The 20,211-nt window shown below is 37.3% G+C and overlaps 1 protein-coding gene across 1 annotated transcript; it reads left to right on the plus strand.

The window, feature by feature from the left end:
- The first annotated feature begins 3,094 nt into the window (after positions 1–3,094).
- Positions 3,095–11,300, plus strand: LOC126814701 (O-methyltransferase MdmC). The gene is made up of 6 exons (XM_050540049.2): positions 3,095–3,241; positions 5,024–5,384; positions 5,909–6,118; positions 7,644–7,744; positions 8,448–8,603; positions 9,089–11,300. The coding sequence occupies exons 2-6, from the start codon at positions 5,057–5,059 to the stop codon at positions 9,158–9,160; spliced, it is 867 nt and encodes a 288-aa protein (XP_050396006.1). The 5' UTR covers positions 3,095–3,241; positions 5,024–5,056; the 3' UTR covers positions 9,161–11,300.
- The last annotated feature ends 8,911 nt before the right edge of the window (positions 11,301–20,211 follow it).

Here is a 20,211-nt window from a genome sequence, read left to right on the forward strand (position 1 = left end):
CAGCAAGAGCATGTTGAAGGTCCTGCAACGTCAGTGGTGGATTCACTTGCTGACGAACACATCGATCCAGTTCGTCCCAGAAGTGTTCAATAGGATTAAGGTCGGGGCTAAGCGACGGCCAATCCAGGACTTGGACACCGGCATTTCTTAAAAAATTCTGGGTAGCAATTGCTGTATGGGGTCGAGCATTGTCTTGTTGAAACGTTAGTCTAGGCCCATGTCTCTGCATATAAGGAAGAACAGGTTGCAAAATCTGATCCCTGTACTGGACAGCATTTAAGTTCCCTTGGACAACAACAAGAGGAGAACGTTCATGTGCACAAAAAGAACCCCAAACCATGACGCTGCCGCCACCAAATCGGTCAACTTCTCTGACGCATACTTGAGCGTAACGTTCACCTCGTCTACGGTACACTCGGGCCCTGCCATCGGTAAATCTCAAAGTGAATCGAGATTCGTCACTAAAGACAACCGAATTCCACTGTCTTTGAGTAAATCTAATGTGTCTTGTGGCCCACACAAGTCGGTTACGGCGATGGAGAGGTGTCAATATTGGTCCATTATAGGGCCTCCGAGCTCGAAGACTAGCAGCCTGCAAGCGATTTCGAACAGTTTGTGCAGTTACCCTTCCACCAAACATCTCTCTACTGGTGGAGGTTGCAGTGATAAATCTGTTTCTAAGATGACGTAATCGTATTGCTTGATCTTCCTGGAGTGACGTCACACGTCAACAAATACCTTCTCGAAGTATGTAATAAAATCTAATCCGGTGGTAAATCAATTATAGCACCACACCTCCCCCAAAAATTGATCATAGATCTTCGCTTGACTAGCTTCAAATTGGGCTAAAGTCGACTCTTGTGGTGCATCAAAGCCAGTACCAAATGTAACACGCCCCTCATCAACCCATTTGCGCCAAATATCGGGTTGCAACCCGGTGACCTCAGTTGCATCAGACATCGTTTTGATTAATAATACTTATCCCTTTCTTCTATTATACTCTCTGCCTCAACTTTCCCAATCTTATCCAGGCACATTAATGATTCCAAATCAGTGGTCACTGGTCTGCATGTCTATATGAGACATGTTCCCTTCTTTAATGAAAATTGACAAAGAAAACTTAATAAATGCAATTACTAATTGGTTGTATGTAAGTATTCAGATTTGAATTTTTGTCAGAGATTGTCTTAAGTTAAATTGAGTATTTATGCCACTATACCAATAACAAGTGCAACAAGGACAGTAACTGATAGAACACGAAGAACCGATTTGAAAAAGTCAGCAAAGATATTATTTTCTAATTCAGATAGAAATTGCTTGTGCAATTCATAACACACCTCTGGCCCCGAGTTCATAAAGCATTCTCGGACTTAAGTTAAGAATTTACTCAAAAATGTTCGCCTTATTTAAACTAAAATATAGCCCTTTATAAAACTTGTGTTGTTTTACTTTATTAAATACGTCAATAAGAAACTATGTGTACAGTTTTGTGTTTCTGGATCAAAGATATTTCATATAAAAAGTGATAAAAAGTTATGTAAATTCTTAATTTAAGTCTGAGTATGCTTTGTGAACTCAATGCCTGATCACGACCAAATTGCTGAATCAGGTATTACTATATACCTATCGTATTCGAATGAATTTACACCGACGCCACAATGTAATATTTCGTGACTTAGCATGATGAACATGATGAACGTGATGAACCACCAAACACTTGTGAAATGAAATGAAATGGGGTTTAACGTCCTACTGCTCTGCTCAGAACTGGGCTAATGAAGACTGGCATACGCCATAAAGTGTGCTATGAGGGAAATTTTGTCCGGACAGCGGCACTACGGCCTACTCTTATATCGAATTCCAACTGTCACGGGATCTTTTACGTGCACGCCAATGTGTACACGGAACCTCGTTTTTTTTGTACCATCCGAACGACTAGACAGCTATCCTTGTCAGACCCTCCGTCCTGCATCACTGACAAGGGGGAACCACGCCGGGAAATCTGGATGAACTTTCTCAGCCAATGCAGGGATCGAACACCCGACCTCCAGGCTAGGGAGCCAGCGGCTTACCCACTTAGCCACCGTGACCCCCTCCAAACACTAGACGAGCTGTAATTAGCAGCGGGCTGTAAGTTTGTTAGCTGCACAGCTAGTGATTCATTTAAAGATTATGTAAGATTTAGATAAAGAGCTGGCCATTCTTGCAATAAAAGCTCAAAAATAGATAATGTAAAATGAAAATATTGAAAATTTTATTGAAATTACTTCATTCTGATCCAAATTATCGCTGTTTGTAGTTTGGACAAGGTGTGTGCATTGTGGTAACCAGGGCACTGGTATATTCAATATATATAGCCTCGCTTTCCCAATTTAAAATTAAATTTTGAAATGGCGAACCGTTCTAATCTAGTTTAAATCTCGAATATCCAATGCCATCGAGAGTTGATAATGGTCTTGTTTTGTTAATAAATGTCTAATTAATAGTTTATATAACATTTCAGGCCTAAAGAAAGACCTGCAATATGCAAACATAGCTCTTGCATAATGTCATTCTGAATATCTGAGACACGCTACCTGGGAGAAGTATCTCAGACACAGTCAGTAGCCATGATATCCACATCACGTGATCTACACATCACAGGTCATGACATTGGCGTCAATGGGTCATGAGGTCAAGATTGTAAACAATAGGTTTATCTTCAGCATTGTGTCCGTTGCACCCATAAAGACTATATAATTCGTACAGTCCCAACATGTTCTCTCTTCTTCCAATGATTTTTTCACGAAAATAACATCTACAACTCATAGAATTGACGTTGTCTTCAATGACAGCGTCTGCGAGGGTTGTTCATAGAGGCCGCCATATTGCACTATTTTGTGCGTCGGTCGGGTCTATTTCAGATATACACAATCAATTCTGTTGATGTTTTTAGCGTTGGGATTGACTAATAGTTAATGTGTTTCAGTTCTAAAACAAATATTTTAACCTTTAACGCAAATTTAGAAAATAGCCAAATTCTGGCTGGGATTACTGAGCAAAATGGACATTCACTATATACGTGCGAAAAAAGAGCTAGCCACCAATTAATTTTCGTACGTTAGTTACGCACGGCATAATGTATGTTTAACACTGGTAATCACGTGACACCTATATACCCCATGATTTACAACAATGTTTGTTTGTTATTGAGCAATTGAGGTTATATGCAGTAGGTTGTGTTAATCATATCAAGAACACGGTAAGCAGACACTTACTACATATTCTATACGTCTAATGTTTTTTTAGGAGGCGTGTCTCCTCTCACCCGTGGGGATCACGGTGGCTAAGTGGGTAAGACGCTAGCTCGCTAGCCTGGAGGTCGGGTGTTCGATCCCTGCATTGGCCGAGAAAGTTCATCCAGATTTTCCGGCGTGGTTCCCCCTTGTCAGTGATGCAGGACGGAGGGCCTGACAAGGAAAACCGAGGCCCCATGTACACATTGGCGTGCACGTAAAAGATATCCCAGGCAAAATATCCCTCATGGCACACTGTATGGCATATACCGCGGTCTTCATTAGCCCAGTTCGGAGCAGAACATTAGGACGTTTAACCCCATTTCATTTCATTTCACTCCTCTCACCTGTACATTCATTGCCGGAATTAGGTATTTACAGTGTTGAACATACAACTTAAATATAAACAGTTTAATTCAGCATGAGGATTTATACCAAGGAGATTATATTGTAAGCGTACATTATTTTGTTACGGCCGAGGAATTCCATATTTCCAGGGAGAGACCGAGAGAAGTAAGGGTTAACGTCTACTCCATACCATTTAGATATGACAAAGTGAAATACAATAATACGAAGGCCCATTAATGCCAAACAAAAAATAAATATTAATCCGTTTGAACGAGTCAGTATCTCATTTGAACGAATTATTATCTCGTTTGAACGAATTAATTATCTCAGATACCAATTCGTTTAAACGTGATACTAATTCGTGCAAACCAGATACTAACTCGTTCAAACGGATTAATATATTTTTTTTTCTTTGGCACTAATGGCCTTCGTACAATAACAAACTATAATTTTATTCATGCAGAACTCATTAAGCGTATGTTATATGCATACCCACAAGCTATAGGTATATACATGTGATGACAGGTATTATGTAATGGGTAAAGCACGAATCTGGGGTTATGCGTATGTCATGTATATGCAATACCTACAAACCAGGAAGATACACCTGATGAGAGGTATTCTGTAATGGATAGGACGAGTCTGAGGTGACATGTTGGGTATATGTTTAATTAAAGTTGCAATTGCAAATTTTCAAGTTATATTTTTAAAATGTATTAAAATAAAGCCTTAAAATAGATGGTATCCATAAACAGTCCTGCCTTGTTAAAGAATAATCCTATTAATCCTATAATTTGCTATTGCCAGCTGAGAAATTGGCAAAAATATCATTTTTAACTTCAAATTCCAACGTTGGAAAATGGCTGCCCCAATAGTAAAACAGGGGAGGTAATTGTGTTGTTATTTCCTGTGTCATGGTTTTTTAAGGGTGGGAAATAATGCCCATGATCGTATAATAGTGATTTGATAACCTATTGAGCAAAAGACATAGAACTAATTATGTTTTGACTTTCTTAGAAAATTTGAAATTCTCGCTTTAAGATACATCATCGACGACCAGATAAAGATCAGAGCTGACAGCTCTCACTATAATAGTTAAAAAGTTCATCAGGATTTTCCGGTGTGGTGCAGGAGGGAGGGCATGGCAAGGGACAACGTATAGTTGTTCGGATGGGATGAACACCGAGGTCCCGTGTACACATTGGCGTGCACGTAAAAGATCCCTCTGTCCGGGCAAAATTTCCCTCATAGCACACTGTATGGTGTATGTCCATCTTCATTAGCCAGGTTGGAACAGAACAGTACGGTATTAAACCCCATTGTATTTCATTTCATTTTGCATTAACGACAACAATCATTATATATTTTATGTTCCTGATAAAGATACGATTATTTTTTAGATAGTATTTTGAATTTTCAACTTATAAAGAAACATGGCCGTTTACGACCCAGCAGTTAGGGAATTTTCAATCAACGTAGAAAGAAATATGCTCGTTTACGACCCAGCAATCAGGGAACTTGCTGCCTTACTGGAATCGCCAGAAATGAAAGATGTCAAACCAGAAATACGCGAGAAACTTGAAAACATTCTGGATATGTGTAACAAGCGCAACAACTACGCAGAAGAGATAACTACTGAACATAGCGATGTCTTGGCTCAGATCACACAAGAAACAATGAATCATCCATGGGAAGAAGTCTTCAAGGCAGGAAAAACGCCGTGGATTATGGCAACAAGAATGATCAGTGGTCCCATCACTAGTAAGCATTTCTTTCAATTATGAATTCTCGTTTCTTCGAATGTGTGTGTGTGTGTTTGTGTGTATGAGCGAGAGAGAGAGAGAGAGAGGGTTTAACGTCCACTCGACACAAACTAGGTCATTTCGGGACTAACGTATGGTTTGGTTTAATTTTTTTATTTCAATAATTCGCTTGCGCGTAGGGGCCTTTAGCAGTGGGAGGAAACCGGAGGACCCGGAGAAAACCCACGAGGTTGGACAGGCGATCCTACTCCTTGTCACGTACAACCGGGGAATCGAAACCCCGCCAGTTGACTCAATGACAGACGGTATTCGACAGCGCGCGCGTGCTAACCATTCGGCCATCCAACCCACCCTTCTTCGAATGTATGGAGCCCCCACAAACACACAAGTTAGTAAGACGTTGGCATGAAACTGAACCATATTTTATCCCCGAAATGACCTAGTTTGTGTGAACGTTTAACCCCATTTTCCATCGACTGATTGCACAGCATCACTGATGATATTAATGTTCATATATTTAAGGTCAGTTTCTAAATTTTATTGTAAGCATAACTAAAGCTAAACAGATTTTGGAGATTGGTATGTTTACCGGATATACAGCTCTATCAATGGCCGAGGCTCTACCAGCAGATGGCGTTGTCATCACTTGTGAAATATCTGATTATCTAAAAGATTTGACTTCAGAATTTTTCAGTCGATCACCTCATGGTAAAAAGATTAAACCATATTTTGGTAGGTGGATTAATTTATTTAAACTTTTACCCAAACACCGCCAAGATGATATCATAACATTACTCTCAAATATGCCCATTGGTTACCACGAGTGCATTGGTTACCAGTAAGGTTTTATTGCGTCACGTTGCTAAGTGTTTTAAATCAAACATGCCCTTTGGTTACCAGTGAAGTTATATTGCGTCACATTTAAATCAAATATACCCATTGGTTACCAGTGAAGTTATATTGCGTCACGTTGCTAAGTGTTTTAAATCAAATATACCAATTGGTTACCAGTGAAGTTATATTGCGTCACGTTGCTGTTTTAAATCGAATGAACGGATGAAATGCGATTTAACGCCCTGCTGCAAGTGGGCTAATGAAGCCGGACATTCGTTATACACAAAGGTGTACACGGGTGCTCGGTTTATTGTACCATCCGAATGACTTAACGCCGTTTCTTGTCCTTGTCAGGCATGTGCCTTACATGAAGGAATCCATGGGAAATTGTGTCAGCACCTAACTCAGTGAACCACCATGGCTCCACAGTTACATAAAACAACGCTTAATTTACTTTATTGTCAATAGTTGCTGATAAATGAATGTTGTTTCAGTAGATTGGGCTGCGTATGTGTAATAAGTACAAATAGTATAAAATTAACTTATTTTTAAGATGGTACATGCATTAATAAAGAAATTGAGTTTGCCACTTGGAACTAAAGGCATCCAATCGTAGCTAAAAACAAGCACATCAGTATATCTCAACGTTTTTAGTTAGTTCTCGTAGCTAATTTTTCATTACCAATGGTCGTTATTAAAACAACCCATTTAAAATAACCGGTTGAGGGAGACTTGACACCATAATCCCCATTGTTGACACTCAAACCACCGATTACTAAACTGTTTTATTAACTAATAATACAGAGAGGCCGATGCCATGTTCTCTTCCCAAACCGTCTAGGCGGAAGTCCCTCTTCCCGCCCTGAACACTGCGCATGTACAAATACATATTTGTATCAGGTAAGTAGAAGTGAATATTATGATTATGATTACAATAAAGGCAAACACCCACTATTCTCCGGTAACTGACATGTTAGGTAACTGACATGTTTCCTTAAACATATGCAAGAGCTAAGTCTGCCAATTGCAGGTCTCTCTTTGGGCCTGAAATGTTATCTAAATTATTAATTAACTTATCCAGACCATACTCAACTCTCGATGTCATGACTAGCCTGCGATATTTACTGGATTATAATCCGATCTGTTGCTCAACGCTCATTCATTAAAATTTTTAAAAAAGTGGATAATTGAGACTATGTTTTTTATTTATTGTACCGACTTTAGTAATGATGATGGAGACTAGGCCGAAGATTCAACCGCTTAATTCTCGGTTCAGAGTGGATCAATTTGACTGAAATTTTCAGCAAATTCCCTTTACATTATCTAGTTTTTTAAATATTATAGAGAGAAATGCCAGCTCTTTATCTAATCTTCCATAATGTATCTTTAATTTATATATGTTTGTTTTATGGTTACTTCCCAGGTCCAGCGAGAGAAACTTTAGAAACTTTAACAAAAGAAGGGAGGGTGTTTGATGTAGTTTTTGTAGATGCAGATAAAGCTGGTTATAGAGGATATGTCGAAGTAGGTAAAAATCACATAACACATTCATTGTCTGGATATAAATCACATTACACATTCATTGTCTGGATATAAATCACATTACACATTCATTGTCTGGATATAAATCACATTACATTAATTATCTAGATATACATAACTTGCCTGGATATAGATCACATTACACATTCACTGTGTAGATAAATCACATTACACAGTCAATGTCTGGATATAAACCACATTACACATCCATTATCTTGATAGAAATCACATTACATTAATTATACATTCATTGTCTAGATATTGACATTACACACTCATAGTATAGATATAAATTATATTACATTAATTACACATTCATTATCTAGATATACATTAATTACACATTCATTGTCTTGATATAAATCACATTACATTAATTACATATTCATTGTATTGATATATAAATCATATTAAGTTAATTACACATTCATTGTCTTGATATGAATATGAAATGTGTCTCGATTAATTACATTGTGGTATCTAAGCAACAATCCTTACCCCGAAAAGTCATCGATATAAATGTAGAAGTACAATAGTTTGTTAGAGCTGTTGGTGGCTTGCTGTTAGCACTGCCTGGCGCACGAGTAAAATGAGTTTTGTTTATTATTATTCATAATTTCAGACTATTTTAGATAATGGTTTATTGGCACCAAATGGTTTTGTTTATTATTATTCATAATTTCAGACTATTTTAGATAATGGTTTATTGGCACCAAATGGTATTATTTTAGCTGATAATGCTTTGTCTGATGGTCGGCCTTACCTGATCCCTAAATCACGAGAGCAGAATCCTATAAATGATTTTAATGAATACATTGCTAACCGACCTGATTTACGACAGGTAAGTTGTGTCAATTTCAATAAGGTTCGGTGTTCCTCGTGGTTCTTAGAGGCCCGTGAGAGTTTGACCCACAGTAGTTTTGAAAGCTTTTTTATTGCTAAAAATACGATACGTATTGACCAACACGACATTTACGTGTTCATTCCAAAATAATTATTACTGTACTGACAAAACTGTAGACGTACAGACAAACGTGGTTTCCCCGTGTCAGTGGTGTAGGACGGGTTGCCTAGTCGCTCGGGTGATACGAAAATCCGAGGTCCCATTTACAGTGTACATGTTTACGGCTTGGCGAGCACGTAAAAGAACTCTTAACATTTGGAATTCGACAATAAGAGTAGTGCCGCTGACTCGGCAAAATTCTCCTCTTAACACATTGTATGGCGTATGTCCGTCATCATTATCCCGGTTGGTTCAGAAGAGTAGGGCGTTAAACCACCTTTCATTTCTAAAATGTTTGAATATGTATTTTGTCTTATTTTCAGGTTTTGCTACCATTCCGAGATGGCATTTTAGCTATTAGACGAACATTGGAAGCTGAGGGCCAGGCTGGCTAGTGTAGCACTATCCGGTTACATATCTTTTATTTTTGTCCAGTGATCGTCTAGGGCTTCCCTTTATGTACGACAAATCGCACATGTTCCTAAGTAACAACAATACAATAGTTTCTTGTATACAGTTTTATATGGAAGCAGGTTACATTTACTGATATATTTTTATTTTTATTAAGCACTGCGTATTTCATATTCCTTAAGATAACAGTTTTTATAACAACATTCAAGCACTACTTTCCTTTTATAATTAGTTTTTATTCACTTATTAAAATGAATAATATTGTCTAGCAAAGTTTAGTATGCATAGCTATTATTCCCTTGAAATGCTTCAAAAACTTACTTTACTCACCTTCAAAACATTTTTTTGATAAAAATACCAATAGAAAAATAAAATATTTCATTAATTGTTAAAGATGAACACTAAAACAAAGATAAAATTTTGTAAAATTGGTCGAAACGTCCCTTAACCGTAACGTCCTAAACCGAAATGTCTGGCGACCGAAACGTCCAGTGGCCGAGACGTCCGTCCACCCTTATCTCCACCCCACCCCTTTACCGTCTAACCTCTACATCATGACCTTCTGAAAATCAAATGGTTGTCTAATTTTCGAAGCTTAATTTTGCTTTATATATCCCCCGATTTCTGCCATCATAATAACAGTTTAAAACAATAAATACATTAGCCTCGACTCTAAATGGGTCATATCCCTCATATCCTATTATCTTCCAAATAACAATTTAACAGGGTTTCAAATAATGTTCAAATAATTAGTATTTTTAGCTCACAATGTTCTTATATTCATATTCACCTAACGTTACTACTAATTATATTTCACTAGAATACCAATCTGATTAAAATACAAATTATATTTCGTTTCGTTTTTTTTTATACTTTCGATGGCCTACACCAAAGCCGTATATATACAGGGCTTTGGCCTACACTACATGAACATTTGACCAGTTTTAATGGAACGTCGCGTCAGGTGTCATACGCGCGGTTGTTGACCTATGACGTCAGACATTGATTAATCAATCAGCGTTGACGTTTCTAGTGATTTACCGAAAGTTCCGTGCACCTCACACCAAACACTCATCGTAACAGACGGTTTCATTGGCTAATCCCTCACATCATCCAGAATGCAGCTTATAATATAAGAACTCTTCCAGATCCCAGTGTAGTAAAGACAAGTAAAACGAAATTTTGAACTATGAAAAACGAAACGAAAAAGGATATGTGTTTTAATCAGTTTGTTAGAATACATATTCTTTTAATATTTTGGTCTTTTTGAAAATGGGGGAGGGGTTGGATGGCTGAATGCGCGCGCTTTATCATAAAGTCTGTCATTGAGTCGACTGGCGTGGTTTCGAATCCCCGGTTGTATGTGACAAGGAGTAGGGTCGCCTGTCCAACCTCGTGGGTTTTCTCCGGGTCCTCCGGTTTCCTCCCACTGCTAAAGACCCCTACGCGCAAGCGAATTATTGAAATAAAATTAAACCATATGTTAGTCCCGAAATGACCTAGTTTTTGTCGAGTGGACGTTAAACTCTCTCTCTCTCTCTCTCTCTCTCTCTCTCTCTCTCTCTCTCTCCCCCTCTCTCTCTCTTTGAAAATAAAGTTGCCTTAAATCTTCCAGATTTGCTTTATTTTATTAGCTTGACTGATAACCTGCCTGAGAAGCATTGGGTGAGAAGCACTGGGTCTCACACACTGGGCAGAGGATGTTTCATCTGCAATAGAAGGCTTGATCTCGCTTTAACTATGTACATCTTATCAAGGCCTTCACGTAATACCCTGAATATTTCGGCACTAATTTCGATTGGGTACAAGCCCAGCTCGTGAGCCTATCAGATTCTTCGATCGTCGCAAATACCAAGTCTCGCGCTTTCAAGCTAAAATGTCTACCTGTGATAATCGAGTTTACAGAGTTCAAGCTTCGTTCAATGTCAAGGTTTCCGTGGAGTTCGCTATGTCACAACCTCTGAGCAGAAATTCGGCCGTGTATCTGTTATCACTCGTCGCTTCAGTCAGTTATATAGAGCGGTGACTCGTGTTTTCCTTTGGCGTTCGTCACTTCCGATTCGGGAAACTTGTATTACTCAGCTATCGTAGCAAGGATCTCTGTGTTAATAGTATATTTGGAATGTGTTTAACCAGCTCTATCACATATGTGATAATGACTGGCACCAATATTGTCCTTTAAGTTCGGGAATTGTGAAGTAATCTAGCAACGTCCAGATGTTGTAAAAACTCGCAGTCGTTGCTTTAGGAACATGAATATGTTTATTCTTTCTGGAAATGTTCACATGGTTAACGTGCACGTAAAATAACCCTTGGAATTCGGAATATGTGTAGGCCATAGTACCGCTGTCCGGGCAAAATTTACCATATACTAAACTGTATGGAGTATGCCGTCTTCATTAGCCTAGTCGGTGCGGTAAATCCCATTTCATTTCATTTCAAATAGTTAAAACGATTTTTGATGTAATTCTATTACTGTCGTCGTCTAATGCTTTGATTGAATTATCTACGTCCAACATACAAGTAGATCTGGGAAACATCTTTAGTAAGGTATGTAATTCCGTGTTTTCATCCATGTTTACCGAAAAGAATGGGGCATATTACACGTGTTTTATATATGAACAAAGATGGAGCTTGTAGGCCCCCTTATACACTCACCACCATTGTTCCTCCTTGGGCCCTTGGTGAAAACTCACAGAGAACAGTCTGCTGTTTCACGACATCAGACTTTTAAAGTCAAAATTTGAAAGAAAGCGAATTCGCAATTTACGATCTGATAATTTTGAAAATCGATAGTTTATATTCGTGGTAGGATTCTGGTGCTCTGTAGATATATAATTTAAAATAAAAACGATTTCAATAAATTTTAATCTTTCGAAATGAAAAACAACTTTCATGTACGCTGAAATTAAACTAGCTGGATAACGTGGCCCGGTTTGACAGAAATTATGCTATATTCCAAAGTACAAAATATATAATTAACCGATTCAATATTATATTAATACTAATAGTAATACATTATTATTAACATTCATGTTGTACATGTATTTGTTTCCTTTTTGGTCGATCATTTATTGTAGGAGTCCTGGCTCTGACCATGGTAAATTCGTAAACAGGGAGATAACTATAAAATATTTAGCGGTATCTGGATCCAGTTGCAATTTGTTCGCATAAGGTCGTATTTTGTGGGACACTTTCACTTTTCTAGTGTTACTTCAAGAGTGGGTCTCAGGGGCGGATCCAGGAAATTTTGCAGGGGGGGTTTACCAGGTTCCTGAGAGAATGTATCCCCCTCCCACCCACTCCCGCATGGCCTCTATCGTTATTTTGGCGTATATACACATACACATTGAGCTTTTTAAACAGAGAAATTCAACATCTCGTTTGACGTCAATTTTTATTATGAATTAATACAATGACATTGTGATTCAATTTCATGGATGCAAAGCATCAGTTGTGATATCACATAATGTCTATATCATTATCTCGTGCTTTGAGTGCCCATCCTGTCCCACATCTGACGATAAAGGATAAAGCTCACGGCCGAGAAACTTTTCTCTTAAAAAGTTTTGATTTACAAAAATATTTTTGTAGCTGATCAGGGAGGGGGTTCGAACCGCCCCCACCCCTTTGGATCCGCCCCTGGGTCTATATTAGCTCCCTGGTTCGTGTTTCATTTTCGAGTGAAGACTGTATCACTACAGGTCCGAGATCCATTCACTTGATCTGATATGTGCGTTTGTTGTGCGTGGTGTCTGTATATTGTGTCCTGTCCATAGGTTTGTCTTGTGTAATTGTTTGTGGGTGGTGTATGGTGTGGTTGACGGAAAACCGAGGTCCTGTGTACACATTGACGTGCTGTTAAAAGAACCATTGACCAAATGGAAATAGGCCGTGATGCCACTGTCCGGGCAAAATTTCCTTCTTAGCATGCTGTATGCCCATCTTTATTAGCCCAGTCGGGACAGAACAGTTGGACGTTAAACTCTATTTCATTTCATTACATTTTCTCTGACTAAAACATTGGTCCATGCTGTAATGACACTCCTCGGTCAATGAAAGCGGCGTGTCGTTTAAGTCTGATCAAGTTTAAACAAGAACAAGAGATTAACTAGATCACCGGTCAATCTTAACAACATAATGATTAATCTTAATGGACAATATTGGTGTCAGTCATTATCACATATGTGTTAGAACTGGTTTAACACGTTCCAAATATAATTTTATCACAGAGATCATTGCTATGTGTTATAAAGATTTCAAGAAACGGAAGTGACGAACGCGAAAGGAAAACACGAGTTATCCTTCTGACTGTAGTCACGAGTTATAACAGATACACGGGCGAATTTTTGCTCACTAATAATAGTTCCTTCGAAGACTAAAAGTTGTTATGTAAGGCTGTGAGAGGATATCTTTTGATCCAGAAAAGTAATTGAATGTCACTAGATAAGGGAAAACGAAAGAAAATAGAAATAGCCCATACATTCCCTTGTTTTTATTCATTCTCTACTTAATAAAACCATTTGTTCGTCCAGTGCAATAATTGAAGCTCTGGCAATTTTCAACAACGTTGTGCGGGGATCCTGGTACATAGAAAATTTACATGTTGTAAATGACCGCTATAGAATTGTCGCAAGACTGGCCAGGCCTTTGGTATGAATCTTCTAAGGTATTCGCTATGAGTTCCGAATCGGCATAAGCGCTCAGAATTCCGTTGCTATCAGTAGCTCTCAGTTGCTGATTTGGTGGACATAAACACACTTGACCCTAAAAGCAGTTGACCCTAGTTTGAAAGCCGACATAAGCCGCACTTTAAGTGCACAATTCCACGCTTACATAATTATTTCGATACAATATAACGAATTAATTATTTCGATATAATATAACGAATTAATTATTTCGATATAATATAACGAATTAATTATTTCGTTAAACGGAAATAGATAATTCGTTTATACTAAATAATATTTCGTATTAACATTATTATTTTTCGTATTAACAATATATATTAACAATATAATATTTCGTATTAACAATATAATATTTCGTATGAACAATATATATTAACAATATAATATTTCGTATTAACAATATAATATTTCGTATTAACAATATAATATTTCGTATTAACGATATGATATTTCGCATTAACAATATAATATTTTGTAGTAACAATATAATATTTCGTATTAAGAATATATTTTATATTAACGATATAATATCTCGTATTAACGATATGATATTTCGTATTAACAATATAATATTTCGTATTAACGATATGATATTTCGTAGTAACAATATAATATTTCGTATTAACAATATAATATTTCGTATTAAGAATAATATTTTATATTAACAATATAATATCTCGTATTAACGATATGATATTTTATATTAACGATATGATATTTCGTAGTAACGAAATGTTATTTCGATTAAACAAATTGATCATTTCGCTCTAACAAATTTCTGCATACTCTGTAATGTAAACATGCCCTACTAAACAGCTTAGTCAAATGGAGAAAAATAAACATTGCCGATCAGTTTGATTTATTCAAAAACACTTTAGCTATCCTATCGACACTGATCGGCATTGACTACTTCGCGAATTTGCCCATCAAATTATCTTGAAATTTAATTTTGGTCGAAAAACTGCAAATATTTATTATGTCATCAGTGTAGAATTATTAACACATATAAATGAATATTTAATAAATTAAGTGAATAGAAGGCATGTCTTTAAATGGCATTTGAAATATACACGCCTTCTCGTATTATCAGCACATGGCATTTCTTCGTTCCGTTGTGAATTTCCCGGTAATTCTAACTTTTACAGCTGGAAATAATGGAATCAACAAATCGTATTATCCCTATCTTTTGGCGATCCCATTCGCCGTTTTAGGAGAATCACAGACACCGTGAAGTAGCCTACTACAATGGATACTCCTCGCAGTGTTTCGTTTTATTACTACCTAATCCCACTTAACACTGCTATAAAGGAAGCAAATTTCTGTTTCAAATCATGACTGGTCAATAGTCCGATTATTAACCAATAGCTAACTGCGTAACAATATCATTACGCTTTAAACAGAGCTCGAAATTGGACCAAATATGTTTACATAACGTTACGTCATGACTCTCGATTTTATTATGCCCAATTAACCAGTGTATAGCAGAATATTGCAGAAAAACTAATTGCGTGACAAACGAGGCTATCAAAACAAATACAATATAAACAATTCTGTATGGAGACGAACAATAATTTCACCGTTTTTAATACCATAAACCACAGTTTTAGGGAAGACCCCAGATTAAACGAAGGGCTGTCATGTTGCTGTACTTGGGATAGAGTTGATTGATCGGGAAGAATAGACACACTCCCTCAAAAGCTCAAATATCAAAAGCCAATCCAGCAATGGCCAGAGAGGGATTTCTCGGGCCATTGCTTCAGGAATATGACTACAAGTGTTCAGAATACGCGGACTTATTAGCCAAACAATTTGCTTGTATTGAAACTCTTCTTCTACATATTGTATTAAATATTATCAACCAAAGCGTATACGGGTATAGGTGTAAAGTATTTTCAGTGGAAGAACGCAACTGTAATATAAATTAAACACCAGAAAATTATAATCGTATCGCAGTTAACCAGAAATATAGAACATTCTAATGCCCCGAGTCAATGACAAAATTATGCAGTTAACGACAATACAGACGCTATTGAATTTTTTCAGCAGAAATACTTTCTAAAAACGCCTTCCCGGATTTTTTTTTAATTTATACAGACTATTAAATGATATTTTTTGCCAATCACAGTGTTTCCCTGCATTCCCCATTGTCATTATCTTATCTAGAAATGTTGAATTTGAAGGGAGAGAAATGATATGTTATGCCAATTACCAATTACAATGTTTCCCTGACCCCCCGCCGTCCCGACATAATCTTATCTGGAAATGTTGAATTTGAAAGACTTGTAATGATTGTTTAAGCCAATTATAATGTTTCCCTGACCCCCCGCCAACCCGACATAATCTTATCTGGAAATGTTGGATTTGAAAGACTTGTAATGATATTTTATCCCAATTACAATGTTTCTCTGCCAACCCCACCCCCAAACACCCCGGCCCGTCATAATATTATCTAGATAGAAATGTTGGATTTTGAAAGACTTGTAATGATAGCTTATGCCAATTACAATGTTTCCCTACCATTCCCCCATTCTGGCACGTCGTAATCTTATCTGGAAATGTTGGATTTGAAATACTTGTAATGATATTTTATCCCAATTATAATGTTTCCCTGCACCCCCCCCCCCTCTCATCCCGTCCCGTCATAATCTTATCTGGAAATGTTGGATTTGAAAGACTTGTAATGATATGTTATGCCAATTACAATGTTTCTCTGCCCAACCCCCAAACCCCCGGCCCGTCATAATATTATCTAGATAGAAATGTTGGATTTGAAAGACTTGTAATGATATTTTATCACAATTACAATGTTTCCCTGCACCCCCCCCCCCTCCATCCCTCCCGTCATAATCTTATCTGAAAATGTTGGATTTGAAAGACTTGTAATGATAGTTTATGCCAATTACGATGTTCCCCCTGCACCTTTCATTGTCATTATCTTATCTGGAAATGATCTCTGTACTGATGAATAGATAATAACATCTATATCACTAACTGTCTCCGACTGATACCAGCAAATATATAATTATTATTAATATCAAACTTAATTTACTACAGTTATTTAAATAGTAAAATCGCTACACAAACCACCCCAAGAGGACGTGCTAGACGATATCAACATTTTGGATTTTGAACGTCTTGTGACTGAGAGAAGTGCTCTGGGAAATGTGTGATATTCAAATACTCTTTTAAAACTGTTCATTTGTCTATCTGCAGCAGAATCTCGTTTTTATAATGGCGTATGTTATTTACTTTTTGTTTTTATATTGTTTGGTGATTTTGGCTGTTTTACCCACAGGTAAGCATTTTTATCAGGGATTTTTTTTTTTTTGGGGGGGGGGGGGTGTATTTTGTTTTGTTTTACATTTTGAACGCCAAGATTGCTTAATAGATTTGCTTAAAGGGACATTAACACCCTTGCTGGCTTGACAGCCCCAGAAAATAAAAAAATAACCTTATTTTAAGTACTAGATGTGTTAGTGTCCTACCTGTTGTGTAAATCATCCATTAAATCCTATTTTACTTGTCCAGAGGGTTCAAAAATATTTTTAAATCCAAGTCACATTTGAAGAGCTTTACGTCAGGCTTTTCAAATCATTTAGTTGAATTTTTCCAATTTTTTAAATTAGGTGTGTTAAGATGTAATTTGTATCATCAATTAATTGGAATATTGTAAAATAGTGCAATTTGTTGACCAGAATAAAGATTGGGACATATTATTCAGTTACAACAAGAGTGGTATTGAGCCTTTAATACTGATAAAGAATTAGACCTTTAATTGCTTCTTACATAATAACATATTATTTAGTGTGGCTTGATAAACGCGACAAAGGCACTAATAAATCTAAACGTCAGCAATCTACCAGTTCTTCCATACTATGCGTTTCATGATTGTCGCATTGTGTCTTGTATATCTTGATATATATTTGCGTAAGCAGTACACTGAGCTCCACGAGAACTCGGACTAGCAACTATTTGCCCATTGACTTCAATGTTAAATGGCGGTAACATCACAGGCTGTAGCTTTTTGCTCAACATATCGGTTGGTTCCAATCTTTATAGGCACAATGGGGACCACATTTGGCAATCTCCTCATCATAATTTTGTAGCGGGTTGACCGTTTAGATATTTTGCTACGAGGATTGGACGTTTACTGGGGTGAAAATCTCACTTCCGACACAATGATTGCTCCGCAGAAAGACACTTTACACCCCCTATCCCCCTGCTATAAAATCTTCGGTATTACCAAAAACCGCTATGAAATTGCAAATATGATCCCTTTTCTCCAATTCTGGACCAAAAAGTCAACCCAAAAATGCCGAAGAGAGGAGAAAAAAAGTAAGGACTACATTTGTCCATCATGAAATAAGGGGAAATGATTACTAGTCTTAGTCCACATAATAAAATATAATGGTGGCTAGCTTACTGCTCCCAGCCTCAAGGCCGCGTTGCCTGAACGGGGGACTAACTTTATGATTTCTCTATCGTGGAGGAATGATATTTGGTCTAATGATGTCTCAGGAGATTTCATCCAGCTCCGATCTTTTATAGACGATAACACCCATAACATTGTATACGTCAGGTACTATTGACTTGATTGGTCAGCCTCCACCAACTATCCCAAGGTATAGACTTTGACCGAAACCAAGGACTTTATAATACAGCGGTATTTCTTCTCTTAACCAGTCCAGGGGGGTTGGATGGCCGAATGGTTAGCACGTGCGTGCTGTATCATACGGCCTGTCATTGAGTCAACTGGCGTGGTTTCCCATCCCCGGTTGTACGTGACATGGAATAGGGTCGCCTGTCCAACCTCGTGGGTTTTCTCCGGGTCCTCCGGTTTCCTCCCACTGCTAAAGACCCCTACGCGCAAGCGAATTATTGAAATAAAATTAAACCATATGTTAGTACCGAAATGACCTAGTTTGTGTCGAGTGGACGTTACCCCCCCCCCTCTCTCTCTCTCTCTCTCTCTCTCTCTCTCTCTCTCTCTCTTAACCAGTCCATGTATTTATAAGGCCCATGCTGAAACATTGTATAATCTGCAGCATTGAGTGCCCACTTAACTAGGAATGAACTCAGAGGCGGGGCATTCTCTCGTTGTTCATGGTGGGTACAAAATCAATTCCCAAATTTGACGTCAGTGAACCATGTAATTGGTATTTCTTCGTGTAACCAATCCATGTATTATAAGGCCCATGCTGAAACAGTGAACCAGTGAGCAGGATTGATTGTCCACTTAACAAGGAATTAGATGAGAGATAAGTTTTGGGTCACCCAATTAACCCCAAATTGTCCTAAATTAATTTGAACCTTTCACCTAGCATCCGGGTCCAAATCAATTCAAGACGAGAGAGTTTTGATTTCGATCTTATACATCGATGATAAGTTATACGATACTGTTAGAGATGCATTATGTAAGATTAGATAAAGAGCCGACAATTCCCGCTATAATAGTTACAAAATAGATAATGAAAAGGGAATAAGTTGAAATTTCAGTCCAATTACTTCATTCTGGGTGAAGTTATTGCCGTTAGAAGAGCGTGTAGTCTCGATTGTCATTGCTTCCATTGTTACGATAATAAACAAAATCTCGATTATCCATTTTTTAAATTAAATCATTAACTAGCAATCATGTTTAAATCCGTTGAAAATCAAAAGCATCCGATGGTCAAGGGCATTGGTTATTGCTTGGCATGTGAATAAATGTGTAATTAATGATTTATGTTACATTTGAGGCCAAACGAAAGATCTGCATTAGGCAAATTTAGCTCTTACACAATGCATCTTTAATTGTATTGTTTTCTGGTTTATGACATATAATCAAATAATGAATATCTTAAATCTAGTTCCGATTGAACTCAATAACTCCCATATAGATAAATATTTAGTTAATTATCTATATAAGTTTCTATATAAGGCTATCAATCACTTATCACAAATATTTCTGCCGTGTTCATATCTTTATCGAATTTATCTTAAAGGAGTCATCCCGTGTGTACATTATCTTTGAGCGGCATTTAGCAATTGACAACGTAATAAACACAAAAACATTATGGAACACAATTACTATTTTAATTAAAGCGACGTTTTGTTGAGGGTCCTTTCAACGCTATTTGCGTCGCTTTAATTAAAATAGTAACCGTGTTCCATAATGTTTTTGTGTTTATTATGTGTATATTAATTTGGTGTTATGTTTTTTGGGGGTTTTTTTTTGGGGGGGGGGGGGGGGTGTCGAAACAATATTTATTCACAGAAACGTGATTAGAGAACAGGCAGAAGCCTGTAGACCCCCTCTCCATAAAAGTACAAATGAAATGAAATGAAATGGGGTTTAACGTCCTACT

The sequence above is a fragment of the Patella vulgata genome, chromosome 1, assembly GCF_932274485.2.
Source record: "Patella vulgata chromosome 1, xgPatVulg1.2, whole genome shotgun sequence".
NCBI lineage: Eukaryota > Metazoa > Mollusca > Gastropoda > Patellidae > Patella > Patella vulgata.

Bases quoted from the DNA above. Each gene is read 5' to 3' on its own strand.
- LOC126814701 (XM_050540049.2), top strand. From the start codon at position 5,057: ATGGCCGTTTACGACCCAGCAGTTAGGGAATTTTCAATCAACGTAGAA. The intron at 5,385-5,908 runs GTAAGCATTTCT...CATATATTTAAG, and splicing joins GATCAGTGGTCCCATCACTA to GTCAGTTTCTAAATTTTATT. The intron at 8,604-9,088 runs GTAAGTTGTGTC...TCTTATTTTCAG, and splicing joins ACCGACCTGATTTACGACAG to GTTTTGCTACCATTCCGAGA.